At 38.8% G+C, this 27,764-nt stretch overlaps 1 protein-coding gene across 14 annotated transcripts; it reads right to left on the bottom strand.

The window, feature by feature from the left end:
• LOC127988079 (target of Nesh-SH3) lies at positions 1–25,119 on the bottom strand. 14 transcript variants are annotated; one of them, XM_052590594.1, is made up of 22 exons: positions 24,774–25,118; positions 19,569–19,744; positions 17,069–17,137; positions 16,735–16,867; positions 15,809–15,990; positions 15,679–15,731; positions 14,795–14,831; positions 13,922–13,999; positions 13,657–13,731; positions 11,689–11,889; positions 10,085–10,255; positions 9,260–9,325; positions 6,975–7,046; positions 6,675–6,788; positions 6,469–6,558; positions 6,142–6,351; positions 5,059–5,164; positions 4,383–4,462; positions 3,100–3,129; positions 2,325–2,483; positions 2,110–2,232; positions 1–1,370 (listed from the first exon to the last, which is right to left on the bottom strand). In XM_052590594.1, exons 1-22 carry the CDS (start codon positions 24,866–24,868, stop codon positions 1,255–1,257), a joined length of 2,436 nt encoding a protein of 811 aa, XP_052446554.1. In that variant the 5' UTR covers positions 24,869–25,118; the 3' UTR covers positions 1–1,254. The 14 variants fall into 14 exon arrangements, with proteins under 14 accessions (XP_052446554.1, XP_052446555.1, XP_052446556.1 ...); XM_052590595.1 differs by having other exon boundaries at positions 6,675–6,785; positions 24,774–25,117; XM_052590596.1 differs by lacking the exon at positions 9,260–9,325 and having other exon boundaries at positions 24,774–25,119.
• Positions 25,120–27,764: the final 2,645 nt, after the last annotated feature.

Below are 27,764 nucleotides of genomic sequence, written 5' to 3'. Positions count from 1 at the left end.
TTAAAAAAAGAAACAAAACTTCTGGTTTTTATTATTGTAAAATACATACAGATGAAAACAAATCCAGAACAATAACAAACAACAGTTTCATCTTACAAACAAGTTCCATGAAAATACGGATAAGCCAGAGAAACTCTGCCAAGGGCTTGGCAGGGACAAAACTGTACAAAATATGGGACCCAGATAAGCTCTCCTTGAAGTATTAGACTCTTCGAGACTCCTTGAAAGTATTCAGTGGGTTAGCACTATTTATTTATTATTATTTCTTTTTTTTATTATTACTTATCATGTTTTACAAGCTTGAGGGGAAGGACTTATAAGTCTCTCAAAGGTTTCCTGAAAAAATACTCTCTCCATATACATATAAATATTTTTGTGCTGTGCAAATTGCAAGTGTCAGGTTGTCCTTACAATCTAGAACCATCAAATATACCAGGACTTACATTGGAAGACTATAGCCATAGTACAAAGCATCTAAGTGAATGTTAGTTTGCATGTTTCGTGTGTGTAGATGTGTGTGCACATGTCAAGAAATTGATCATGTTCATCCCAACCCGTTGTAAACATAGACCTGTCGTCTTGAGTCCATTGTGTCTATTCTAGTGTGGGTAACCAGACTTGTTGAGCCAGTACAATGTGTTCATAAAAGCAACGTAGCGAAGAGTCCCAGCTATACATATCATCTGACATATCAGAGACCTAAACTAATACAGCTGCCTCTGGTTGTAGACAAAAGCCCAGGCTGTCTTTAAAGCGCTTAATAAAAGCCTGGCCCTTTCTCACTGGAAGAAAGCCAGTGAAGAAACCACAAACTTTGTTAAATAATATTACACAAAATATCAAAATAGTTTCAGGGAGCCAGCTTCCCAATATTTCAACAAGTATTTTTCATGTTATTTTCATCACTTCAATGTATCTAAAGTGTTTTTCTCATAATTAACTATTTGTATTATTATTATTATTACTACTACATTGTTATAGTTACTGTATGATAAATAACAAGATGAGGCACTGTTTTGCTATTACATGTCACAAATGCACTCAAAAGTATTCCCTGACTCTTTGTTCCTGTACACTATTATACATGGTATGAACTTTGGTGACGTAGGCTGAGGAGTTACTGAACTCACCATCATTGGTGGTGGTGGGGAGGGGGGGTTCAGGAAAAAAAGCCTGTCATGTTACTTTAGCGGGCACCAACCCCAACCAATGAGAGTTAATATTTAGAGTTCCTTGCGGACTTTTGCTCCGGTTCTACCACTTCCCTGGGATTGGCGTACCGCATTCGTACCATGCGACGTAGGTGGCATGGGAGTTTCCACCTATCTGGCCGAAATGGACTGGCTCTTGTCTCATTGCTCTGTAGAAGCCTAAAAATCACAAAGAAAAGTATTAGAATAGTTTACTCCATTCAACTAATTTTGGAAAATGGCCAGGTTTCACTTTTCCATTCAATTAATGTGGTTTTATTAAGAAAGTTTGGGAGGAGCACGATCAGATAATCATCCAATTTGGCACAGGTGCATCTCGTTTAGCTAATCATCTTAACTAGCACACAAGCGTATATCCAGTCTTCCTACCTCCTGTCCCACGACAGTTTTTCGGCATCCCTCCTCCACCCCAACTCCTCACTTCTAATCTATTTATCCCAAATTAGGGATAGGGGGAGTTATTTGGGTTTGGGCTATGCTCCGGGCCCGGACCCCTCCCCCAGGACAGCACGCCAAAATATGCCTACTATTCGCCTTCAGATAAGATGTAAGGGTGAACTTGTGAAGTCCACATGGGAACTGGAGATTTCCAGCTTCAAAAAGCATGCAAAGGTAAACGTTTCATGAAAGTGGTTTATTTGACTTGTATATCAGTCATACGATAAGATTTGTGTGAATAACCAAATAATGGTCTTCCTAACTAGCGGTCTCTTAACTTCTGGAAATGGATCATGATTTGCTGAGTTCAGAAGCATCTTAAGAATGAATCATTTGGAATTGTTTCGTAAACTGGTTCTCATTCTGGATTTGGAACACCAAAAAGGTGAGTGCATAATATAATTTCTTTCATTTGAATTTCTTAACTAAAAGCACAGTAACAACATATTTGTGGTTATACCTGGCCTGGTTGGTAGCTGGTCTGCAGGAAGCTGAGTGCCTGTTCTTCCATCCAGGAACGAGTCCACAAACTGGCAGTGGTCTTCACCATGACCCGTCTGGTCTCCAATATTGTAGAATTTACCTGAAGTTACAAAGAAGAAAAGAGCTGCCAATTTGTAATATATTCTAACACAAAATGAACCCAAGGTATGGATTAGTTTTCCAAAGACTGACCGTTGAGGGAGTCGCTCAGGTAGATCTTGTATCGTAGGGAATTGCAGAGTTGGATGCCAACAAATTTGCGGTACCACGTCCTCTTGACATACTGCTTGCCGTTGCATTCGGAATAGGAGTCAGTTTTGAAGGGGAACTGGGTCCAAATGGCGTCTTTACCTGAACGGCATGCCGAGAAACCCCAAGATGTTATTTTATGAACTGACAAGGCCAGATATTATGTTCTGGCACAGACTGTGCAAAACATAGTTTCTTTCAGTAGTCGTCTGAAAAGATTACTGGAGTAAAGACCCCATTTTTGTTTATACACGTGTTCAGAAAGGCCTGCTGGACATTAAGAGCTGAGGGGCTGCTCCATTAGTCTCTGTTTCCATTGAATCCTGTCATAAGCCTGTCTTACTACTGGCTAACTTCACCCTCTATATCCATTGTTCCATTACTCTGTCAATTCTGGCTGGAATAGACAATACACAGGAAGAAATGGAGGGAGATGGATATCAAACTGGCCTATTCTTGCAGCTCAATGAGTGCAAGAAAGTACCGAGGCCCTTATTTGAGAGCAATGATGGAGATATCCATTTGCCACTCTTGGGTAAATGTTTTGTCTGGCTGAGAACTTGGTATGGAAGAAGTGAACTCATAGGAAGTCTCCACAGCTCCTTTACCCGTTCTTTTTCTTACTTTCCTCTACTAGGACTGCTTGTTACATTATCCATTTATTCAACAGATAGGAATTTGTCACCTGAGAGAAAAAGGGTGCAAAGAAGAAACGTACCTGAGACGTTCTCGCTTACTCGTGGATCCGCTGCAAGAGAAAACAGGATGAGAATGAGGAGAAATCAGAAATTATGGTTTTGCTTTAGAGCCACCTGGTCGTAGAGACAATCAAAATGATCTGTAGACCGTAGGAAAGTTACTGACACTAATCAGCCAACTCTGCATTGGCTATCCATGGGTGGGCAGAGTGCCTTAAGCAAAAAAAAAGAAAGAAAAGAAAGTACAATAAATTCCAACAAGCAGAAAATACTTCACTTTTCCAGCAGATTTTGATTCTCCCTTATGAAGAGAGATTAGCTGGCATGAACTAAACTGCCGGATCTGCCAAAGCTATAGGGGAGAGACTGAGCCTCAGAAGCTTTGGCGGTAAAATCTCATAATTCAGTTTTCCTCTATTTCTTTCCCGTCATCGCACATATGGACTCTCTTTCCTTCCTAGTTGCCTTTTTCCTGCTTTCCATTCTGTTGCTAGTGTGTTTATGAAGGCCAGGCGAGGTTTAACCTCCCATAAAACATGTAGATGATATGGCTCTCTATTTGTTCCTTTTTTAAGATATGTTGTTAGGGAGCTTGTAAGACAGGGAAAGGTTGGCTGTGTGACAGCACTCCAGGGGGTCATCTGCAGGCAGTGATAGGGCCAAACAATACAACAGTACGGGGACATGCTGGAGTCATTAAATTAATAACAAACAACTCATTACATATATCTATAAGAGATAAAGGAGATGCCACAAATATTGGATGGCATGCACAGACAGCATGCAAACCCATGGTAAAGCAATTTGCAGTGGTTCCCTGGGGATATTTCCATTTTATGCCTAAAGTACAACTTTAAAAACCTATTTTATGATAATACTGGGATTTGAGAATATAGGAATGACTCATGGTTAAGTTATGGCTGAGATAAACAAACATTCAGATAGCTCCAAGACATTTCTTCCACATTAAAACTTCATATATTTTAAGGTATGCTTATGAAAAGATAAGTTTAAAATGTCATTATTTTTCTAGTTTAAAACAAATGTGCCAAAAATGTATTCTGTAGTCATGGATTTGTTAAAAAAGTTTTTATACCATTTTAAGAAATGTAAAAATTGAATGACTCCAAAATGTCAAAATGCCAAAATGTAATTTTCCTTACACCTTGAAAAATTTACAGAGCATCACACCATATGACTTTAATTTGGGGGACCAATGTTTTGCAGTAAAAGTTTTTATTATTATTATTTTTTTTTCTTTCTAAGAAGTAATTCTACATGAAAAGAAACTAAAATGCATTACCAGACTCTGTGTTGAAGGTCACTGGATCGCTGGACGGCCCTTCACCGAGATCATTCTTAGGCTTCACCTTGAATTCATAACTGTAAGGTAAGACAAAGACAGGTGAATGAACATTAGGTTTCGGCTTTGATCCACATAAGACCATTAGATATATTCCATTTCACATCATATGTTATACTCCTGACACAGCAGGCAGTCTGCTTAATTTAAAATGATTAAAAAATGATTTCTGTTTTGGAAACCTGGTGGGTTGTTGTCAAATTCCAAGCAAAATGAGGTCCTTATTTCCTGTCTTCTGAGCCCTGACACTTGATATATTTATTCTGCAGAGTCTGAAGACTTAAAGTCTGTGGCCCCTCTTTAATGGATCCTCCATGTGTGATGTAGAGACATTACCAAGGCCCACGTGCCTCGAGATGCAGTCCATAGCAAGCACTGGTTTATATTGTGTCACCAGATCTTGAGCCTATATTCAGCCTCATTAAAAAGCAAGCAAGCGTGGCGGCTCCCTGACAGCCAGACCACAGAGCGCACGTCCAACACCTTGTCCAGACCTCAGGATGCATGTAAGTCCTAACACCCCTGGTATTTGACACCCACATCAACTAAAATACATCTATCAAATTCAGCAGGGTGCGTTAAATAGAGATGTTGGAGTTCTGCATGGAGACTGTACCTGCTCTCTGGTTTGAGGTTCTCCACAGCTGTATGAGTCTGGTTGGTGGTCAGAATGGAAACCTGTTCACCATCAGGACCTTTAGTAGTTGAGATAACCTCATATTCTGTGAAAAAAGACAATTGAAAAGGAAATGGATTAGGGATTGATCAAAGTTGAGGGTTAGTATTGTCTGATCAAAGTTGACCAGTCAAAGATGAGGGTTAACATGGAGAGTGTATGACTGACTCAGATTTCAGGGTTAGACTGAAATTGAAGTTGGGGGGTTACTAAAAGTAGTGTTTGACCAATCAAAGTTGAGAATTATTGTTTTACCGACTTAGTGTTTGATTGTTTAAAGTATAAGGTTAGTATTTGTCCAGCTAATATTAAGAGATAGTGTTTGACTTAGTGTAAAAGGTAAGTGTTTGATCAAAATCAAGAGTTGGTGTTTGAATGACCATGTTTGAGTAACTCAGAGTAGAGGGTACTGTTTGAATGATCAGAAATCAAGAGTGTTTGAGTAACTCGAAGTAGCTTTTGACTGATCAGTGTTGAGAATGTGTGTTTTACTGATCCAGTGTAGAAGGTTAGTGTTAAATCGATGAAAGTAGAGGGTTAGTGTTTGTCCGGTTGAAGTGGAGAATCAGTGTTTGACTCAAAGTAGATGGTAAGTGTTTGATCGAACAAAGTAAAGAGTTGGTGTTTGACTGATTGAAAGTGGAGAGTTAGTATTTGAATGACCCAAAGTAGAGAGTGACTGTTTGATTGATCAAAATAGAGGATTGGTTTTTGAGGAAATAAATAAAAGATTATTTATTGACTGATTAAAGCTGACCAATCAAATTAGAGGGTCAGTGTTGGATGAATTAAAGTCAAGGGGTAGTATTTGACTGATCAAAGAATGTTAGGTTAGTGTTTTATTAAAGTCAAGGGTTGGGTTTGAGTCATACCCTAAACCTCAACTTTGATTCATCAAGGCAAGGTTTAAATTAATTTAAACACCACAATATATTACACATTATATTCCTTAGATACAAATAGGTATAAAGCACTAGACCACTATACATGCTTTTTCTTTGACGATTCATCCCTTAATCCCACCTGTCGTATCATTATCTGTTTTCTCCCAATCAAGAATAATGAAGGAGGGGCATCCTTCCACGGTTACAACTGTAAGGTTGGATGGGGGTGTTCTTGGAGGGTTGGTGACATTTTGCCCTCCAGCCTCCTCCTCAGGGAAGTAACTCAGAGAGGTGGTGATGGAGCAGGGTTCATCTGGCTTCTTATCTGTCTTGTAGACCACATGTGGAGCTGGGCAACAACACATTAGTGTTTAAATTCAGATTCTTCTTTGCTTTGGCTTTTCACATTTGTATCATTGGGGGTATTTGGCATCCATGGCTACAGTAGTTAATAAAGTCTCATTACCAATGTAGCGTTCTTTGCCCATGGCATCAACTTTAGAAGCAGGAACAGAGCTGAATACTGAAGAGTTCTCCCATGTCTCAAATCGGGGTGCTAGGACACCAAACATCAACAGTGTCAACTATATTTATACACCAAGTACTCAAAAGATGTTTAACCTTCAGCAGAACATTGAAGATGATAGTATAAAACATCCCATGAAGACAAACCTGTCACTGTAGGAGAAGATGTTGTCTTTGGTTTGGATGGTTTTGCTGTAACAGGTGGCAGCTTGGGTTTCAAGATGGAAGATTTGTCCTGACTCAGGCCTGTTATCTTGTCTGCTGTTCACATAAACAAGTGATTACACAATGCTTTAAACATAGCATCTTGCCAAGCCGTTTCACGTTCAATGGCAGAAGATAATGTCAAAACAATTTTTTTGTATTCACATTTTTGTGGTTTTAAATTTGCAGACTGAGCTGGACAAAATCATTTTGTCTTTTCAGTTAAATTGATATTTTACCCACCTATTCCTCCATGTTTGCCAACAAGATTAGGCTTTTTTGCTTGAATAGAAAGGCGTGTAGAACCCGGAGAACCTGTAATGATGGAAGCAAAAGTCATGAAGTAAAAACCTGCCAAATTCAGATATCCTACTCTCCCACTTCCTTCATCTGTTTCCACTGTGAACTAACAAGCACACCGTAAGACGAAAATATCAACAAAAACTCTATAACAGGTCAAAAGTAGCCCTTCCCTTTAATCACCACATATTCTCATAATATTCACACATCTTCATCATGTTCTCTTAACTTATGATTTTATGAAAAACAGTGGAACACACCACTACCAACCTCAATTTGGTTGAACTGCTTTCACATTTTAGTGAAACACCTAACATGTGTCCTTTCAAAACAACTCTTTTCACTGAACAATTTCTGTTATAGAGTCAAATATCTAACAATCATATATCAAACTCCAACAACAGAAAGTTGTTAACTCGAAATATTTGAATTCAAAATATGGAACACAAGATAAAAGCCCTCATTCTGAACCACAATGTGCTCAAACATAACATTTCCTAAGATGAAAATACGGCTTTTCAAATCTTTCTCCTATTCTATGGAAACTGGAGTGTCTGATACTCTAAATAATAAAATTGAGCATAATGCTTGTTTACTTCTAAGAACCTGCAATTTGGATGCTTTGCTAAATGAGAGTAGCAAATTGAGAGGTCAAACTCACTTGTGAAGTTAACGGCAAATTAAACAAAATTCCCTGTTTTCTTTCTGATTGCATGGCTGAAGTCTAAACATTGGCACTTCAACTGCCTTTCAAGCCTTCAGTTCTCAATGCCATCTTGCAGTCCCGCCAAAAGCAAACAGGCTAGAGCATGTGGACTCTTCCCAAGAAAACTGATTCAATTTACATCGGAGACAACAGTTGTGAAACTCTCAGTTCATCACAGGGCGATCAGAAGGAGCTCAGCTCCCTAAACCCTGTGGTACGAGTAAAAAAAAAAAAAAAACTGCAAAGCTGGGTGGCGAAAAAAAGTCATACTAAAACTATGGACCAACATATGTCATACTTTTGCAGAGGGAAAGTAATTTCCAGAAAGCTAGCTGAGATTTTTGATGGTGATGCCGATGTTTTGGGTGATCTAAAACTGTTGTGGTTAGACAATTTCAGGCATTCACTCAAACAAATCTGCCGTAGGTCCTCTCTTCAATGTAAACCACCAATCAGCCATGATCTCCTTAGAACTTTTGGTCCGTAGAAGAGAATTTAACAATCTGCGCTAATTTTGTTGTATTCCACTGTTTTCGCACAAGCTGTAAGTAATACGATGCGCCAATCATTTTGCAGAATGTATTTTGTCTGTGTTTTTATTTAGCTTTTCTTCTGATCATGGCAGCAGTAATTCATCAACTTATCAAATAATAGGGAATAGTTGTACAACCAGACAAATATCCAGATGTGTAATGTAATTAAACATCTTATTATAAATTTAGAGAGCCACTTTACAAAGTACACCAGATTGCAGAAGTCTGCTGTGTTCTCGAAAATCAAGACTAATCAAAACCGATATGTTCTTCAGATTATGTTCAGCACATATTTTGTAGCTGTTTTTGTTACAGTATATAAACATATTTAGCCATGTTAACTTTGTTGAAAATAACAGAAATGAGAATTAATATTTCATGGATAACTACCACAATGTTGTAATCGTTTATAATCTGGCTTGTTTCTTCTACACAGTTAAACAATAAGGCAGACTGAAAAAGTCCTCACATGGAAGCTTGTGACTACAACAAAGCATGCAAGTTGTCATGCACACAATGAAATTAAACCAGAAGCAGCTACAGTCCTCTGCATAAGTTTTAAACATTATTGCTAAAAATGCACAAATAAAAGAGCCACAGAATGTTATGAGACAGTTTAGGACATTGCGGTGGGTTTCTGTGTCCTCCAAAAGACATGGATTTTCTCTTGAAAATAAATGTCCTACAGCACCATGATGGTTTAAAAGTTAAAGAAACCAATCTGGTGGAAAGCTTTGACAATTACACCGCAAAGCTCGCAGCAGCATGGGATCTGCAGAAGCTTGCAAAACAACAACAAACGTCAAAGACAACATGGCAGTAAATGGGTTGACTGGTGAATGAATGGACAGATGGATGGACAGACACGAGTTTGCAGGAGATTATGGATGGGAAGGACACCAACATGGGCACATGGGCTGCGTCACAAACAGACTTTCTGCAGGTTAATGATGGCTAACACACACAGAGGATGAGTTGGCTCTGTTTACCCATTCTTGTTCTGGACCATATGGCTGGTTTGGGGAGAGAAAGTCCCTTATGGTGCTCACCGTTAGCTGTTGAAGGGGAAAAGAGTGGGTGTTATGGAGAAAAGGAAGACTAAGCTAGCATCATATTGTTGTTTTGCTGAGGTGCACAGCAGCTGAAGACAACTGAGGCTTTACATAAAGAGTTATAGGCTGCCGTTGAACTACCTGAGGGGAAAAGAAGCCTTTCAAGATCAGATTAGTGCAAATGTTGGCGGTCTGCATGCCCATCGGGCTAAATCGCACATACTTCACTGACAGTAAAACTGTCAGGTGTGACAGAGTATGATGGCCGGTTTGCACACACACACCACATGTTGCAAAGAAGAGAATTTGACTCTTGAAGGAAAACTGCCCCAAGAGATCTGCAACCAAAATAACTTTGCTGACAGGAAAGAATAAATAGCTGACCGGGGAGAAAATTGGAAAATTGTTTTTTTAAGTATGTTTTGTTGATTTGCAAAAAAAAAAAAAAAAAAAAAAAAAAAAAAAATATATATATATATATATATATATATATATATATATTTCATATTTCATAATATATTTTAAATAACCTTGGATTTCATACAGTATTTTAACAACATTTAGAATTTCAGAAATATCTCCTGAAATACAAACCTAATTATGATTTTAATTGAATATAATTTTTTATAAAAATATTTTTTTTTTGCTGAAAAATAAGACAAAAATATTTGTGCAGGAGAAAGGAGGCAAAAAGTAAAGCAGAAAAGAAAAAGAGTAAAAGAAAGAAAAAGACTTAAGAGGGGTAACAGTAATGACTTTTACCCCCATATCTTCTGGAGGAGTCACCAAGCCTGGGGGAAGAAGGTCTCATGCCATTAGAGAGAGAGAAAGAGTATCTGCTCAGTGATGTCTGGTTCCTGGTGGTCACTGTTAAGACTGAATCGAGCGGTTTGGATGGAAGAGAAGAGATGGAATCTTTCCGGATGCTTGTACCTAGATAAAAAAAAAAAAGAACAACAACAGCAGCTTTGGTTATGCCTTGTCAACTCTGGGAAGTACTGCATGTTGTGGCAGGTACTGTATACAATCATGTGAGGGTTGCTATGTGTTAAAAAGATTTGCCATCTGTGGACTGATGAGAGATGTTAAAGTTAGCTAGCCGTGTTTTGAGTAACAAATCCGATATCTTAACTGAACTAAAAGTACAAGTACAATAAGAGCTCCTTGTAATGAACAAGTGCCTACATAGGCAGCATCTGAAATCACCCTCTTAAGTGACTGATCTAAAAAAACTTTCTCTTGGAAGCAACTTAATTTAATGATCCTCATGCAAATTACACAAGAGAATCGACTTACAATTACATTTTCAGTAGTTTTGTGTTAGCATGTTGCTAAGCTAACAGCGCAACATTTTCAAGCATTTACAATACTTGGAAATATCGTATAAGGTTGCGTATGTTAGCTCAATTATAATCACATTTTTATTGATCCTTTTTGGTACTGGAAGAATTACATCTATAAATATATAACTTTAACTTAACTGCTTTTTTCTTCGCCTTGAATGGATTTTTATTACTGAACTTACATAGCAATACATCATGGGATTGGCTTTCCCACATTGGATGTGATAAACATGTTGCGTACATTTTGGAACATCTCTAATGCCTAAAAACTGTCTACGTAAGGTAGCTTCCAAGGTTTGAAACAGAAAAGCTACTGTTTATAGTAAAACTTGAATGATGTGACTTTAACAATAAATTCTGTCTATTCTGAATGCAGTAAGACTAAATCTAATGTGCTGATGATTGCAGTAAAGTGCAGCAGTGCATTCCTGTGAAGACGAAACATGGTGTAGGGGAGGATACAGGAAAGCTGTGAATTCAGAAAATAACACAGAAATGATATACGCCGATGGGACAGTTGTGATAGCTCATCTGACAGAGCAAATAAATGAGAGGATTATGTGAACTGATGTCACTGGTTCTTGCTGTTTTTACTGGCGGTCTCTCTCACATAGACTACAGACTACAGCTCTTCCTGTAATCCATTGAGACGGAGTGTGAAATAATGTCTGTTTGTGGCTGAAGTTACCGAATTACTTTGTTTGATTGAAACGCGGTTTGAACATTCATTAATTTCCTGCGTATCACTTTTTTTCCAAAAACCACCCCAAAAAAGTGGGGAATGAATTGAGTAAAGCTTTGAAGTTTGATATTCTGGTGTTTAGTCTAAGTTTGTGGTGGTAGAACGCATAGCCAAAGGTTGAACAGCAAGGCGCCAATATGAAATACCCAAGTATCTGCATCATAAATAGTGACTCACTAAAGCAATATGTTATTTTCTCATTACCTGTCAACCATCAGATCCTGAAAATGGTATTTTAAAAGAATTTTGAAAAAAGAACAAAAAGGAAACGTTGGAATTACCAGAGGAACTATGTGGCATCTGAGTGGCACTAGGTGCACTGGTTTGAGAGTGTCCATGTGGGGGTGTCCGGGTACTGCTGGGTAAGGAATAGGGGGTAGGGGTGACCGAAGGACGGGAGGGTTTAGTGGATAGGAGTTGGGGAAGGATGGGAAGGATCTCCACCAGCTGAGAGGAGTCATTTCTAACATGGCTGTCTGAATCTGTTTAAGAGAAAGGGGCAGATGAGCTCTCCTTGCTGGAAAAACCAAGTCCTTACAACTAAAGGTGGTCAACCAGTTGAAGATGGAACACTAGCTTAGCCAAAGTGGTCTAGCTGCTCAAAACAGGTCAACCAGACCTCCCACCAGGTAGTAGGACAACGGATAATCCATCTAACATGTACCAGCAGTTTGGACCACCTTAAACTGGTTTTATCTGGATTTTCCAGCAGGACTGATTATTGAGTCCATGATTAGAGCAAGTTTCCTAACAGGGTGGACTGTACACTCATACAAATAAAGGATCCAGGGGCTGGGGTTTGCAGTGACGTCTCTGAAGTTTCTCCAAAGACCCCTTCAGTGACCAGTTCTTAAAAGAAACATGTTCCATGTGTTCTACATGGAACCATCAATGCCAATAATCTTTATTTTTAAGAGTGTTATGTTAAGATAGTTTGGTAGTTGTTTGCATTGCAATGATATTTAACACATCTGTAAAAGTTACTCAGTTCCATCCCATTGACTCTTGATGGTATGGATGCTTGAGTGCCTGTTACCGATGTTGAGTATTTGTTTTGACAGTTTCGTTAAAGGGTTTTTGAATGAACCGAATGACTTTGGACTCATAATCAGTTTGGCTCCAAGTGGAAAAACACAGAGTGTTGTACTGTTATCTCATCCAGAGTTCAGGGACAGAGGAAGACAGGAAAGGAGGTGGGACTCCTAGAATTCTGCCTTTCCCTGCTAGAACTATCATGGGACTGATTCTTTCTCTGCATGCAGTGACTTCATGCAGATTGAACAAAGGTCAGCGAATCAAAGTGCAAAAATTCTGAATGAAAGGGGAAAGAGATGGTTTTGAAGCTCAGAAGATGAAATACAAGATGAGGTTAGACTGTGAAACTATGAAAAAAGTCTTTGTACAGAATCTGACTCGAATAATGATTAATAATTGATTGTTTTCCTAATAAATGTTCAGTTGCTTTGATGCTATTTTTTTAAAGCGCTGTATAAATAAAGATGACTTGACTGACAGATGGAAAAAATAACAACATTATATTTTTAAGGCAGTACAGGTTGATACCATGGTACTCTGATATTCACAAAGGTTATCTTATGTTAACCATGTTTAAATTGCATATTACCAATAAATATGCAATATTTGATAAATAGTTTTAATTGTGCCATAATTTGCTGTTTTACCACTACATACTGTATAAACAAAGGATTTACTGTGAAACAGAGGGACAAAGAGAAAAAAAGGACAGAAATAAAGACAAAGAGTGTCATTTATGGCCACAGTAATAAAACAGATGGGGGACTGAGGAAACCAAACATTTATAACATTAAGTTATGATGTGATTGACAGGTGATGAAATGACAGGGAACAGGATGGACAGAGATGAGTGTGACAGGGAAAGAACTGATTGGTGGACACAGAGAGTTTGACTGGTGCTGATGGGTGGAGCGTGAGCAGGCCTACTGAGACTGCGCCAGTGCGTGACCATGCGTGACCACAGAGGGGCTTTCGCTGTGCAGAACCCTGGGAAAACTTACACTCAACACTTCCTCCTCACTGTGGAGGCGACCAGTCAGGAATCCTCATCACGGCAGGATTGGGACTTTCTAACTCAATGTTCTTACAGGGCATGCCAGCATGCAGCAAATCATAACAGCGAATGTCTTTAATCCCCAAACACACCCAGCAAAGCGATTACCAACTGACTGCTCATAAGCCGAGTGATTTAAAGCAAAATGTCTCTCGGTTACCCAATGGGAGCTGAGGCCATTTTGGCTCATTGGCTCTTGGAGCAGCCACAGTTCCTTGATGGCCCATTGGTGGTGCTGTGGGAAATAATGCAATGTTTTCAAAATTTGAGAAAAAGTCAGCAAGCATCCCCAACAAGGCTCTTGAGAGGGAGAAAGTACTGAATGTCTTTACTTTGACTTCGAACGGCAGTTTAAAAGGAATGACTGGAATAAAACCAAATCCTGTATGAAAGAAGAGTGCAGAGAGAGTAAGAGGGAAAATTACCAAAAGATGTCTTGGGACCTCCATTAACACCTGTGTTTTTGGACAGTCCTGCCTGGCTTATGTTGTGGTATACAACAGCTAGAAAGAAGATTGCGAAGGAAGAAACCAACATAAAATGCTTTCAAACAGATCTCCACAGAAAAAAAAAAAGCAGTGAATGCAGTTTGACTCCTTTTACATGTGGACCGAAACATAGATTAAAGGATAAAACATTCACCGAAAAATGATCAAACTGTGATGATTTACTCTTACTTACTTAAACAAGTAACCATGCTGCATACAGTGACCAGGATTTGTCAAGCTACAAAAAAGGCTGTCATGGTTTAAAAATGACAAAAGCATTGTAAAGGTACCTAAAAATAGCTTAACCTTTTTTATCTTAATATATAGAGACAATTAGATATAGGTTCAGTTTCCCAAAGTGTAAACACTGGTCTGCTATCAAAACATTCCTTTGTTTATTTTGAGGGTTCTGACCAGCCTAGCATAGCAACACTGCCTCAACCAATTGTGTAAATTTTGGGCGGAGATATCTGTTTGTTCGACCAATGGCAGACTGTGGACATTAGAAGCACAGAAATAACACCTTTAAACTGCATTAGGTTTCTCACACCAAGCTACATTTACTCTTTAAATGCCAAGAACTACTTGTCTTGATCATTTTGTTGTTGTTGTCATTTTTAAAGTTTGACAGCACTTTGTCACTGTATGCTGAATGGAAGAGAACAGTGTGACTTGTCCAAAATTATTTTTGATTTACTGAAGGAAGTCTTGTGGGTTTGAAATGATATGAGTGTGAGCAAATGACAGAATTCTCTTGTTTTCTTTACTATGCTTGGGGCAATTCTTAAAAGTAGTAGTTGATGGTCTTACCAGGTCGAAGTGGGAACAGACTGCTGTGGGTTCCAGCCTGTAAAAAGAGGGTTACACACATTTTTTTCCTTCCCTCTTAAAAAAAAAAGAAGTGTAGAGTGAAAGAACACAGAGCAGCTTTCTGTCTTCATATCATGTAAAAGAACTCTGTAATCAGGGTCTCTCCACCGTGTCTAAAGTGTTTCTGAAATGCCCTGACAGGCATGTATTATTTCCAGCCTCCACTCAGAAAATAAAGTCCTTTACACACATACATATGCCAACAACTGGATTCTTAACTCAAGAGATTGATAATATGTGAGAAAGAGTTTGCTCGAAGGCATAATTCTTTGTTTTCATGACAGTTCAAAAATAGACCATGGCAGACAAGAAACTAGGAAAGAATACTTTGGCAAAGCATGGAGGTTAGATCAGCTAAACCATCTTAAACCATCTTACACAGGCACCCCAGACTTGTTTAAACTGGTTTCTTAATGGCCTTACCTGTTGGTTACTTATTAATATAAGTACATATTAAGTTCTAAATAGTCTAAATTGGATCTTTTTGTCTCAGAACTAAATAAATAATGGCAGCATCAGAGAAATACTACAAGTTGTGTATGGCATGTGGTTTTCCCTGATAAACTGTTGAGGGTCCTCTATACCAGTGGTTCCCAACCACATTCCTGGAGGCCCCCCAACACTGCACATTTTGCATCTCTCCTTTGTCTAACACAACCATTCCGGTCTTGGAGTCTGTACTAATGAGCTGACGAACTGAATCAGGTGTGTTTGATTAAGGAGACATGGAAAACATGCAGTGTTGGGGGGCCTCCAGGAACGTGGTTAGGAACCACTGCTCTATACTACAGTACAGCAAGTTCACATGAAAGAACACTACATACCAAAGTCTTGACAATGGGTCGGTTTGGCTTGTAGGGTATCTGCATGTTTTTTTCTGAAAATGAAATGGTATGATCATCTTTCAGTTCCTCTGCCAAAATAACTTCAATCAAGGTTTGGGGTCTCTATTACCTCCCATGTTGGTGTTGTGGATCACTGGTTTGCTCCACATTCCACTACGGTCATCTTTGTTGGATCGGACGCCAAATTCGTAGGGTGTGTTGGGTTTGAGGTTATCGATTACGGTATCAGACGTGGGGCAGGTTTGGTAGATCCACTTCCTGTTTCTTTCTCTATAGCGAATGGTGTAATGCCTGGTTCAAAGACACATTGGTTATTCAAGTATCTAATAGACAAACAGGTCAAAAATAATTTCTACACCCTAGGTTTGGCATCACATGATGGTGAGCTCCCACAATTTTAACAAACTGGATTTCTATCAACATAGCTATGGTCAGGCTTTAAACAGTGGGTCTTATGTTTGGTGTATTAAGAGCATTGGTACTCGATTTTAGCTCCCAACTGTTTTGGCCCAGGTCAACTTTTCCAATGGCCTTTCCAAAAGTCTCCCCTTAACAGAGAAAAAAAGTTCATATACTCCTGCAAGTGAAAACCAGAGTGAGTTAGGGAGGCTGAGAATATGTCAGTGCGTCCCAACAGTGCCTGTATCCTCAAAAAGCATTTAAACGTAGACACACACACCACACCTGCAGTGGCAGGGATCCATATCCCACATTTTTTTTCCTCCGTGTAGAAAAACATTGCACTCATTGAATGGGTCTCTCAGTTATGCGACATAAATCCAGTCTCGTGTAATTGAATAAAAACCTGCTCTGCACTGTTAGGCTTCCGAGGATGGGACCCCTCAATGCTGGAGAAAAGGTGCCATGCTATTTCATTATCCATCCACCCCCCAACACACACACACATTTTTATTGTTAGGTTATATGGTCCCTAAATATGAAGTGAAGTAAATTAAGTCTTCCTTTGGGGTTTGAGCACTCATATGGAACATGTTGGTGGAGGAAAAAGTAAAATCCAGATGTTGTGTAACTCACCCATCCTCCAAACACTCGTTCATGATGTTTCCTTCATAGGGTGTCTTTAAGTAGGTTCCCCAGGACAAAAGCACAGATGTCGGTGTGACAGAATCGATGACCAGATGAAGAGGTTTGTCCAGGTTCACTTTACCTGTTTCAAGTCCAGATTTATTCAATGTTACCAATGCTAACTGAAGGTCTTCAAAGGTTCCCAGTGGTTCAATAGCACATCTGTTGCATATTTTCCACTAAATATACCCTGTCATGGACTATTTTGATTTTTAATCCATTGCCAATACATTTATTTTTCTTTTTTCTTAAAAAAAGAGAAATAAAATATTTTGCATGCTACCTGTGCAGTGCTTCTTCACGTCATTGGTTGGGATGGGCTGAACAGCTACCAGGTACTTAGGCTCAGCATCTATGAAAGCAAGCATCTCAAGTTATCAAAGGGTTCAAACAAACCCATAAAAAAGGACAATTTCATGGTACAATTTCAGTTTCTTTCATGAACTTCCAAAGAACATGAAGGAAATAACCAATATATATATATATATATATATATATATATATAATAAATTTTTGCAAAGGCTACAACACGTCAACAAAAGTTTGACCCCTGAAGACTCCCATGATGGTGCATCAATGTCAACATGTCTCAAAAAATCAGATAATTTGACATTTTATGAAAGTGGTTCCCAGTCCTGTCCCTGGAGAACCCCCAACACTGCATATTTTAGATGCCTCTCTAGACATTTCATTTCATTAGCTCATTAGTAAAGACTCCAAGACCTCAAATGTGTCTGTTAGATAAGAGAGACAAAAAATGTGCAGTGTTGGGGGTTCTCCAGGACTGAGATTGGGAACCACTGTTTTATGACATAGCAAGGTTAGTTTAGGTTGAAAAAAAATTGGAAAACTTAAAATAGGAAGAAAAAGGTTTGTTTGTTATACCACACGAGTCATTAAATTGATTGATTGATTTCTTTAATAGTGTAAAAGTTTGTCCTTATGACTTATTACGTGTGACTCTAGCTAGATTTTTCTAATGGTCTTTTCTGTATCAATAATATTTATTTGTCACAGCCCCACAATTCTCAAGAATTCTGGTAGACTTTTGTTTAGTAAAATGTCTTGATTTGTTTAATGTGAATCTTTTCACACAGTTTATAGCTCTGTGGTGACAAAGGTTTGCTAAACATCCATGTTTCCACTGTTACAGAATTAAACCGCACATTTGCCAAAATTTGATTTGCTGGGGTGATAAGTTTGTTATTTATGCCTTTCTAAAAGTTATGAATATGTACACAGGAAAACTCATTTAGACAAAAACGCCCATTAGACTGATACAAAATGGGTCATTACCAAAGTCCACAAAAATCTGGACATTTATGAGTGTATGTGCTTGTGGCATGTCCAGTTGGGAAAATGCCAATAGCTGCTTTCGCCTTTCGACCATCTGTTGTGCACGTGTATCATATTGAAATTTCAGCACACACTGTAAATTCAAGTGAAATGATCCTTCAGCCTGCAGCCAGTATTGAATAATGATGTGACTGTGTTTTCCTGTGTTGAATTGCGTAGGTAAAGAAGCCAAAAACTCAGAGGCCCTTCCTTTTGGAACAAACAATGCTTTGTTTGCAAGCTTCTGGATAAGCGTGTAAGTGTCAATGTGTAGTTATTTTTATGCTTAGGTCAGTGCTTTCCATTGAACTGAACTTCAAAGTCTTTGACTTGAAGGTTGAGACCTAATCCACTTTAATCTTAAATAATGTTTGCCATCAACATGTTATGTAGTGACCATGACTGTGTTTTCTTTCTATTAAAACTCTGACCCTGACAAACCGATAATTATTTCAATGTCATAGCTGTTAACCAATAAGTACCCAATTCTACATAAAACAAATACTTATTTTTATGATATGACTGATCACTGAAAAATGGTCAATATAAAAATGCTATGCAAAGCTGATAATTATTTTCGTTATAGCCGATAAACCGATAAATAGTTTGTATATTCTTTTATAAGCCGATACATTTTTATCCAATTTAGTTGGATAAGACACTTAAAACTACAATCAATGCTTTAATTTAATTTATTTTGAGATTTACTAAAAGTTACATTGTACAGTGTTTTTAAAATATGAATATTGTTTTAATTTAACTTAAAAGTTCATTTTGAATGGCAGTGAACTGTATAAAATTTTTAAATAAGAGACATGGGCATGAACAATTAACTAGAAAATATCGGCAGACACCAATTTTTTAAAATCTCTAATATCGACTGATAACCAATAGAGTACCGATATATCCACAAGCAACTGCACTCTGTTATTCCTGCAGAAGTAAAATGAAGCACTGGCATGGGCTAATTTTGTAAAAACAGCTTTAGGGTACCTATGACCTGACCTTAACCTCCTCAGAGTGAACTTTGGGGTTGTAGCTTAAGGGAGAGTGATGATGAATGGACAACAGGAAGTTTTTTTTTTACAGTTTTTTTTTATTTTTTATAAATGTGTTTAATGTTGCTGGGAGTAATATGTGCCCTTTTTACCTTGTCAAGCATGATGTGTTGCTTTTTGGTGATGACAAATACTGTGGTTACCAAACATTTAACAAATAGCATTCATTTGGGGTTCAATTACAGTTTGTGTTTTCAAAGAATGGAAGAGTTGGCGCAAACACAGGTGTGCAAATCAAGACGGTGGTTTTGATGGGTCAAGGAAATCAGCATTTGTGGTTACTCCACCATTCCCGTGGTAACCCACAAAACAACATTAGTGATTGTTTTGTGGGCTTCCTTCGGGCTCTTAAGTGAAATAACGGCTGCATGTGGTTAAACTCGAACTTACCAATCTCCGTCTCATAAGGTTCCCCGTTTTCTGGAAGTTGAATGAACTGCTTGGAGAACATGCTGGAACCATAGCCTAAGATGTAGCCTTCAAGTTTGACATCGGGGTTGGGTCGAACGAACTTCAGAACTATAGTATCCCCAGTGGCGTTGATTCGAACTTTCATATTCTGTCTTCTTACTGTGAATAGGAAAATATAGTGTTTGAAATACTTTTAATTGGCTGAAGAAACAGTGCTGCAGCTCTTCAAACATTCTGGGTTTCTATGTTTGACATTCAATCGCAGTGAAGAGGAACTGCACAAAAAGAGGGACTTTCAGAACACCGCAATGAATAAATGATTAATTACTTAAAGAGCAAAGAGTAAGACTTTATGTTTCCCATGAGTTGGATGGGGTTTGTGAATTTATTGGGTTTATTGATTTATGAGGCCAAAGGGGAACAGAGGAGCACTCTTTTGAGGAGCGCGAAAGTGTGTGCCATGAAAATCATTGTTGAGGTAAATCAAGGACAATGGCTTTCACAGTTGAGCTCCTCATCACTTCCCTCAAAGCACAGTAGCATATGAACCTCCAATATTACACCCTGGTTATGCAGCATTACATTTAGAGGAATTATGAGCCTTTGAGGCTTTGTACAGTTTCAGGAATTTGACACAGACTCACATTTAAAGTGATCTGATCATTATCTTTTCAATCATGCACCAAGCAATTCATTATAAATTACCTCCTTTTATACCAGCATCGTCTTTCACTGCCATTTCATTGGATAATTTGCAGCATGGAAAATGTCTCGAGTCAGTTTCTGGCCCATTCTAAATCCAATAAGCCACCAGGCTGAGTGGAGATTTTTCCACTTCCACCTTTTTCCCATCAATCAGAACTGTTTAACGATTACGCTGAGTTAAAGAGGCCACGAAATGTCCTCCTTAAACTGATTTAAACTGGTTGGTCTGGGCCGCTGGAAAATGATGTGTGTATTTAACTTCATAAGTAATTGCAAGTGTGTCAGGTAAAGCTCATCGGCCCTATAAATCAAGTTCACCCAAAAATATTCTGTCATTATATACCCAACAACCTTTAAAGAAAAACATTTTTGATATTGTGAAAAATCTTCATGTAAATCTTTTCCAAACAGTAACAGTTCTTGCTGACCACTAAAAAGCACCATCAGATGTTCACATAGCTTTGTATTATAAAGTCAAAACCGGATCGAGTCCATGAGTTGAATGCAAAAACTTGATCAGTGGACAAATTCTTTGGATAATAAATTAATTGATCCACTTCTTGAGTTCAACTCAACTGATTCAGTTGCAGTGATTCTTGAGTTAACAGCTTACAATAGGGAAGCTGTTGTTTTTGGATGTCAATGATCACTTTGAACATTGCTTGAAAAAAAGCTACATGAATATTCTTATTTTATGCAATTGCTTTTTGTGTTCAATGAAACAATAGCAGCATGCGGGTCTGAAAAGAAAAATGACCGAATTTAATTTCCGAACCCTCTATTGGAGACGCCTTTCAAATCACACTACACTGAAGCATAGATGTGGAACGCCGACAGACTAATTCAGCAACTCGTCGTCTTAATCTTTTGAAATCAGTTAAACAAACAGAAAATAGGAAGCGTGTGTGGTCAGGGAAGCTGCTGGATTTGTACAAGGGAAAAAATACAAACCACTAAATCACTGGGATCATTGTAAAATAAACTCCTCAGTGAAAAGTACTTGAAAATGAACTCTTCTTTAGGTGTTCCCTACCATTACAACAATGCACCGTATCACTTTGATTGCGTGTAATTAACAGGCAGGAGCAGTCTTGTTCCTTCATCCATTCATTCAGGTGTCTTTTTTGATTCCTAAACCATGTCATTGTAGCTTTAGACTGGGTCCAAAGTCCTGAGTCATGGATAGGCTTGACACTTGTGGTATAGTGTTGTTATTGGTTTACCTGTTCTCACCAGCTTGTCACCACAAATATTTTAAAAGCTGAGGCTGAGGGATTTTTTCCATTCCTAGCATTTAATGGTTTTACATCTGACAAGTATCGTAAAAAGCCGCTTTGCAGTTACAAGAGTTTTACCATTCCAGTGGAGGAGGGCTGGACAGTGGTTTGACCTCTGTGGTAAAGGGCAATGAAAAACACAAACATATTTTTTTAGGGGGAAATCATGCTGGTATTTTTTTTTTAAATCATTTTAAATAATACATATATATATATATATTTTTTATACATTCCTATTTAACTTCCCAGTTGTGAAAAACTAAATGAGATTATTAATGTTCAAATTTCTCATTAAAGGCCTATTAGCACTAAGTGAATTAATGCAATGTCAAAAAAAAAAAAAAAAAACCTTCAAAGTTCACCAATAGTCTACAAAAAAAAGTTTTTGTCTTAAGGGGAAAACAAAAGCCAACAAGCCAAAATCTTATATTACGTTTCAACTTCGAAAGAAAAACATGTCCTATCCCTAAAGGATTCAATAAATCGAGTAATAATTAGCCAAGTCACGTTGTGCAATTCACTTTGCAAAGTAAATAAAATGGTCACTAAATTATCGGATTGCACATGAATGAAAAAGAAAATGAATCCAAAGATTTTATTTTGTTCCTTAAAAAACCAGAAACGCAGAGGGTGGGCCAATAGCAAAGATATAGAGGGGAAGCAAAGGGGTTAGTTATATCTCATTTGACACCACTGACAAGTGTAATCATGCATGCTCTTTACTGGCGCTGATGTTGAATGATTTCCAGACTCGGAGTGATCAGCCCCATCTAAAGCCCTGCCCCAAGCTGTGTTCTGTCAGATACGGTTCATTTTTAGCTTGTGCGTGAATGCGTTCCAGTTTTTATCGGACGTCTGGCACTTGTTTCACTTGCAACATAATTTACAAACACACTGATTTTCAGAAGGGTCAGTTTGATTCATAGCATTCCTCCTGGACTGAAGCCATGCTACACAAGACACTTGCCAAGTCTGCATTTGAAATCAGTTCCCTTTTTAATCAAATCAAACAACTTATCTAAATTGTTTTTTCATCATGTTCATAACAAAAAAAAAGAGTTTTTCTTTTCAAAATATCTTAATTTGCAGAGGAAAGAAAACCATACAGGAATGAAATGCCATGAGGTTGAGTAAACAATGGCACATTTTGTTTTGGGTGAACTCTTCCTTTAGCTAAATCTGCATTTTTCATGGAAATTCCAGAAATCTGGTCCTTATGTAGAACTCTAGTCTCATACGCACCATATTACAGGACAAACATGACCCAAATATCCAAGGAGATGATTTAAAAAAATGATTTAAGATGATTTAAAAAAAATGGCACTAAACTACAGAAGAAGCAAAACACCTGAGGGCGTGAAGGGAGTGCAAATATACTGTTTCCCCAGACTTCAGCAAATCATTCGTCTTTCAGGCACATTTACAACAGTTCTGATCTCTGCACTCAACAGCTGCTTTCCTCTCCCCCCACCCCAAATCCTTTCTTCCTTTCTGTCTTGTTCTGACTTTTCTGAGGATCTCACTTAGACACATTTTGATATCACCACAACCAGTATTAGTAGCTTACAGACGAACGTTGATTGCTTAACACCACTCTTAAGCACATGCTCGCTCAAAATTCAATGTTTTTTTCCCCTGATAGTGTTTGCCTTTGGTTCTCAGCGTGCACTGTTAAACTCCAGCACTTGCTCAGCTCAGCACAGCTGCCTGCAGATGACTTTGCCCCACGGCAAGTTGCAAATACAGTAAGAAGTAGAATCTACGTCTGAGCCGGGTGAACATGCAGACATCTTAGACTGCTGTTTCCTTTTATTTAAATTTAATTAAATTATCATACAAGTTCATCCATGCTAAGAGGCTTCGCTGGTTTTTTAGATGGTCTAGAAACTCCCAGCTTGGTCATGCTTGTCTTGGTATATGTGGTCTCCCAGCATGACCAAGCTGATGTTAAGCTATTTTGTGAAAAATGGCTGAAAAGTGCCCAAAACCACTCTACAACCAGCAAACCAGACAAGCCTGAAAAGATAAGTGTATTTCTTTTCATAAGGGATGTGATTATTCATTTTCAATGTGTCTTCACACTTGCTGAACTCGGCCCCTCCCGGTAATTGAAACTCTGTCTTTTTTGTCCAGTCAACATCCATAAGGAAACAAAGTTGGCCAACGAAATATAAACAGAGCGCTTTGACTAGCTGTGCAGATTGACGCTTGGAACAGGAGACAGGGCACTGAGCCAGTGCAGATATTCCTCCCCTCCGGAGATGGAGGTGGTTTTTAATAGCTGATAAACGAGTGCTGATAGTGAACTGAGAGCTTGTATTACTAATGCCGTAGCTAATCTGAGCACACAGAGATGCTGGGAGCTAGAGATCTTTGCAACGATACACTGCATACGCACATACTGTATTCCTCTGGCACTGAGGAGGCTGGTGCTGGAACATATGTTTACATGCCCAAAATGCACTATGAATATGATGCTATGTTGCAATAAATTAGTTCAGCAAGCCCTAGAACACACACAATCAAGTGCCATCATGGAATATACACACATACACACACATATGCAAATGCGCAAAAAAACATTGATTTTGGCCAGCTGCAAACACCATGAGGTAACCATTATCGCTCTACCGTTTCAGAGTTTAGCCTATCAAAATTAAATGTCATTTTGCAACCGACTAAGACAAGAAATCAAAGTGTCTGGCTGCTTTCTGATGTTGGATTCTGGACAATGGCAGACAAATTGCACGTGCCTCTTTTTCCAGCACCCTTCAGGCTCCAGCTTCATTTATTTTCCCCCTTTGCAGAGTTTGGCTTCACCCACAACTGTAATCGTGCTACATATAATTTCTCTAATAATCTGCACAATGCACAGCCAAATGCACCTGCAATTGCAAAATGCACCACATGTTCTTAAATGTGTATGAAAAATAAAACCAATGACTTGCTCAGGGCATCTTGCATTGCAAATGCAACAGGTTAATCATAATGAACCTTGTCCTAGTTAAAGCTCAACACCTGCAACTCCACAAAAAATATTTTTACCATCAAGTTACAATCCTAATTTTACAAGAACTACTGCAGAAATGCATGATCTTATGAAACACAAACAGGTGTATCATAAAAAGTGTTCACCAAAAGACATGAGTTCCCCATGCTGTAAGGCATGACACTGTGAATATGTGGCACTGTGGTGCTGAACTTGCCTCTGACTCTTTGTGCTGAGATGCATGGAAGGAGGAGAATTCCTGCGAGCATCAGAAGGAAGCCCAAGTGAAGGACAGTGCTGCCTGCCATGGTGCTCTGCTCAAATCGAGAAGGAATGCTGCCCGATTTCTCTAAGACTGCTGCTGCTGGTTCTTCTGCTGGTGCTGGTGTCAGGTCAGGATTTCTTGAGCTCACCGTGTGCCTCTGCTGAGTGATAGACAATGCGAGGAGTCCTCCAGGATGTATAGTGACCAGGGTGGGAGGAGATTGCTGATGCGTGCCTCAATCACACCCACTCTCACCGATCCACATGCACACACACATTTGTGGGGGGTGAGCATGGCTTTCATTTACTGGTCTCACTCAGCCATACGCTCTCTCACTTTTTCTTCCATCAAGGATTTTTCCCTGCAGCATGTGTGTTTGTGGGTGTGCAAGTCTGTGCTTATGTCAGAGTGTTCTCTCTAAAATTTGATTGGTCCTAGTACACGGACTTGGGGCACCCCTACAATGGCAAACAGCCCAAAATGAGTCTGAGTTTCAGGAGGACAATACATTATTTAGTATATGAGAAGGACATCAGATGGACAGGAAGATGCATAAACTTCCTTTCCTCCATAATATGACCTGGTGGTAATATAGTAACCCTCTATTTCATCATCACGGACAGAAGCACTTGTCTATCTGTGCCAATTGCTAACCACTGTACATTACGTCTTGTCTAGAAGGTCGTACAGCCACACATTCTCTGCCAAGTAACCTCTCCTCTAGGGACATAGGCAAAAATTAGGGAGGTGGGTGGTGGTATGTAGGTGGAAAGTTATTATAATGACAAGTGCTTCCAACACGTGCCACTGCATGCAATGTGCAAAGGGAAGCACTCACTCCAGTGAGCCTTGTCTGACCGACAGGATGTGAACAAAGACATATTCATGAATCAAGCCGCCCAAAAATTATACAGCTACGGCCTAGCATGTGTCTCCTTACTACATCATCAGCACAGAGCACCATAAAACAAGAGCTCTACTCCAGAACATCCCGTGCTCTGAGAAGAGTAATTTTAACCCCCCCCCCCAAAAAAAAGAAAAACTGAAAACCACTCCCTGTCATGACTCAAACAAAACGTCACATGTTTGCAGCTGTGATCATGTCTACAGCTGCTTGCTGTACCAACACAACAGTTTACAACCAAGTGAGCTGCCAGAATCAACTCAACAGGCCATGCAATGCCTTTGGCTAGAGCTTTAACCCTATGTATGTGTATATATAAATATGGTTTCTACAGCTGGTACCACTCTGAGTCTCTGTGATTGCCTTGTAAACTCTTAATGAGTCACTTCAAAAGACAGAGCTGGATAGCGCTGAGTCTTGGACAAATTAGAGAAGACTTGTAGACCAGAATCAGGACATTACTGCTTTGCTTTTCATACCTGAAAACATGATGACCTGTAACCCTTCCTAGGAATATGCCTTAAATTGATATTCTGTCTTTTAACTGCCCAACCATCACCCTGAGGTCAAGCCGCTCACCTTTTAACTGAGCAAAGGATTTTGCAATGTTTCAGCTTGCATCATGGTATGCCAACACTTCTCTAGGTTATACAGTTCATTTGTAAGGATACCTCATATTGGAAAACTTGACCTAGATCAGCATTCACTGGTGGACCAGCATAGCCATTTAAAAAAAAATGAACGTAATTATTTAAAAAATAAATTCCATAGCAATTTTGTTGTGTTGTACTGTGTTGAACCACAAAAATTTTATATTAGCTACTGAAATTTTGGTATCTGTCCATACTAACAGAAGAACACACACATATGGCCTACAATCTACTCATGGCTTATCCTGCTACATATCAAAATTATAATTGTTGAAACTAAAAGAAAAGACATGACAATCTCCATGCACTGTGTATGTCATAGAAATCATAGCTTATATAACAGCTCCACCATGTCTGGCCTGCAAATCGAGCCTTTTAGAAGGGAAAATCATTCTTAGCGTTACAAAGCAGCCATTGTCTTTTAGCCTTTAGCAAATGGCATCAGCTGGAGTGACGAGGATCTATGAAATTTTTCTAAAAAGGAAACAAACATTTTAAAGCATCCCCTCCAGCTCCCCCTGCTATACATATATAACGGATTATATAAATGAGATGTTCCATGACTTGTCAGGCTGAATTGCCTTCCTCACAGGTATCACTGACATAGGCCGCATTAATGCTTCGCAGGTTTGGGCTTGTTCCATTGTATTCCACATGGACGAGAAGTTAAAGCTAATTTGATCTAAACGTCTGAACTTATATTACGGCAAAAATGGCCAATGAAAATGTCACATCACGTTAATGGCACATTTCTGATTTCTAAACTTTAGTTTGACATTCAGTTTGCACACATCAAGCAGTTCCTTGGATCTCAATGTCTGTTTGATATGTGTACATAGAAGCATTGTTGGTCCCATCTGTGAAACATTTCATGCTAAAACGAAGCCCAGCTCAAAGCGGCTCTGAATTACCACGGCAAACGTTCAACAACACTCTTTGTTGACTTTCAACAAACTCCAGACATTTGTTTTACCAGAAGAAGTGTTCAAATAGAGCAAATAGAAGTCGTAGAACTGACTTTTAAATGCTAAATACTATAAAGTTTCTTTTTCTGGATGCACTTTTGATTTGACAGGGAAAATGTTACTGTATACTGGTGCAAATATCCAGTAAGTTCAACCACTGATGTCAAAACAGGAAATGTTTTGCTTTTATGATCTGGAATGGTTCAAATGTGCGTGGTTGACTTTTTAAAACCGAAACCCCTCCGAAATTCCCTGCTGAGTCACATGAACCATAATTTCTTACCCATCATCCTCATCCTCCGAGAAAAAACACTCACCTATTTTGTGACATCCATTCATCATCTGTCTGTTCCTACCCTCCAGTGCCGTGTTTTGCTCTCTGACCCGAAAGAAGCACATTGATCTTAAAGAACTCCAGCA

The sequence above is a fragment of the Carassius gibelio genome, chromosome B22 (genome assembly GCF_023724105.1).
Source record: "Carassius gibelio isolate Cgi1373 ecotype wild population from Czech Republic chromosome B22, carGib1.2-hapl.c, whole genome shotgun sequence".
Taxonomy (NCBI): Eukaryota; Metazoa; Chordata; class Actinopteri; order Cypriniformes; family Cyprinidae; genus Carassius; species Carassius gibelio.
Note: the sequence above shows the minus strand (reverse complement) of the source record. Positions and strands in the feature narration are given on the sequence as shown.

What these genes read in the sequence shown, in the direction of transcription:
- LOC127988079 (XM_052590594.1), bottom strand. Translation starts at nt 24,868, where the DNA reads ATGGCAGGCAGCACTGTCCTTCACTTGGGCTTCCTTCTGATGCTCGCA. An exon ending in ATCTTCTCCTACAGTGACAG is followed by an intron (nt 6,559 to 6,674) that starts GTTTGTCTTCAT and finishes TTGGTGTCCTAG; the next exon opens with CACCCCGATTTGAGACATGG. An exon ending in GACCTTCAACACAGAGTCTG is followed by an intron (nt 3,130 to 4,382) that starts GTAATGCATTTT and finishes TTTCTCTTGCAG; the next exon opens with CGGATCCACGAGTAAGCGAG.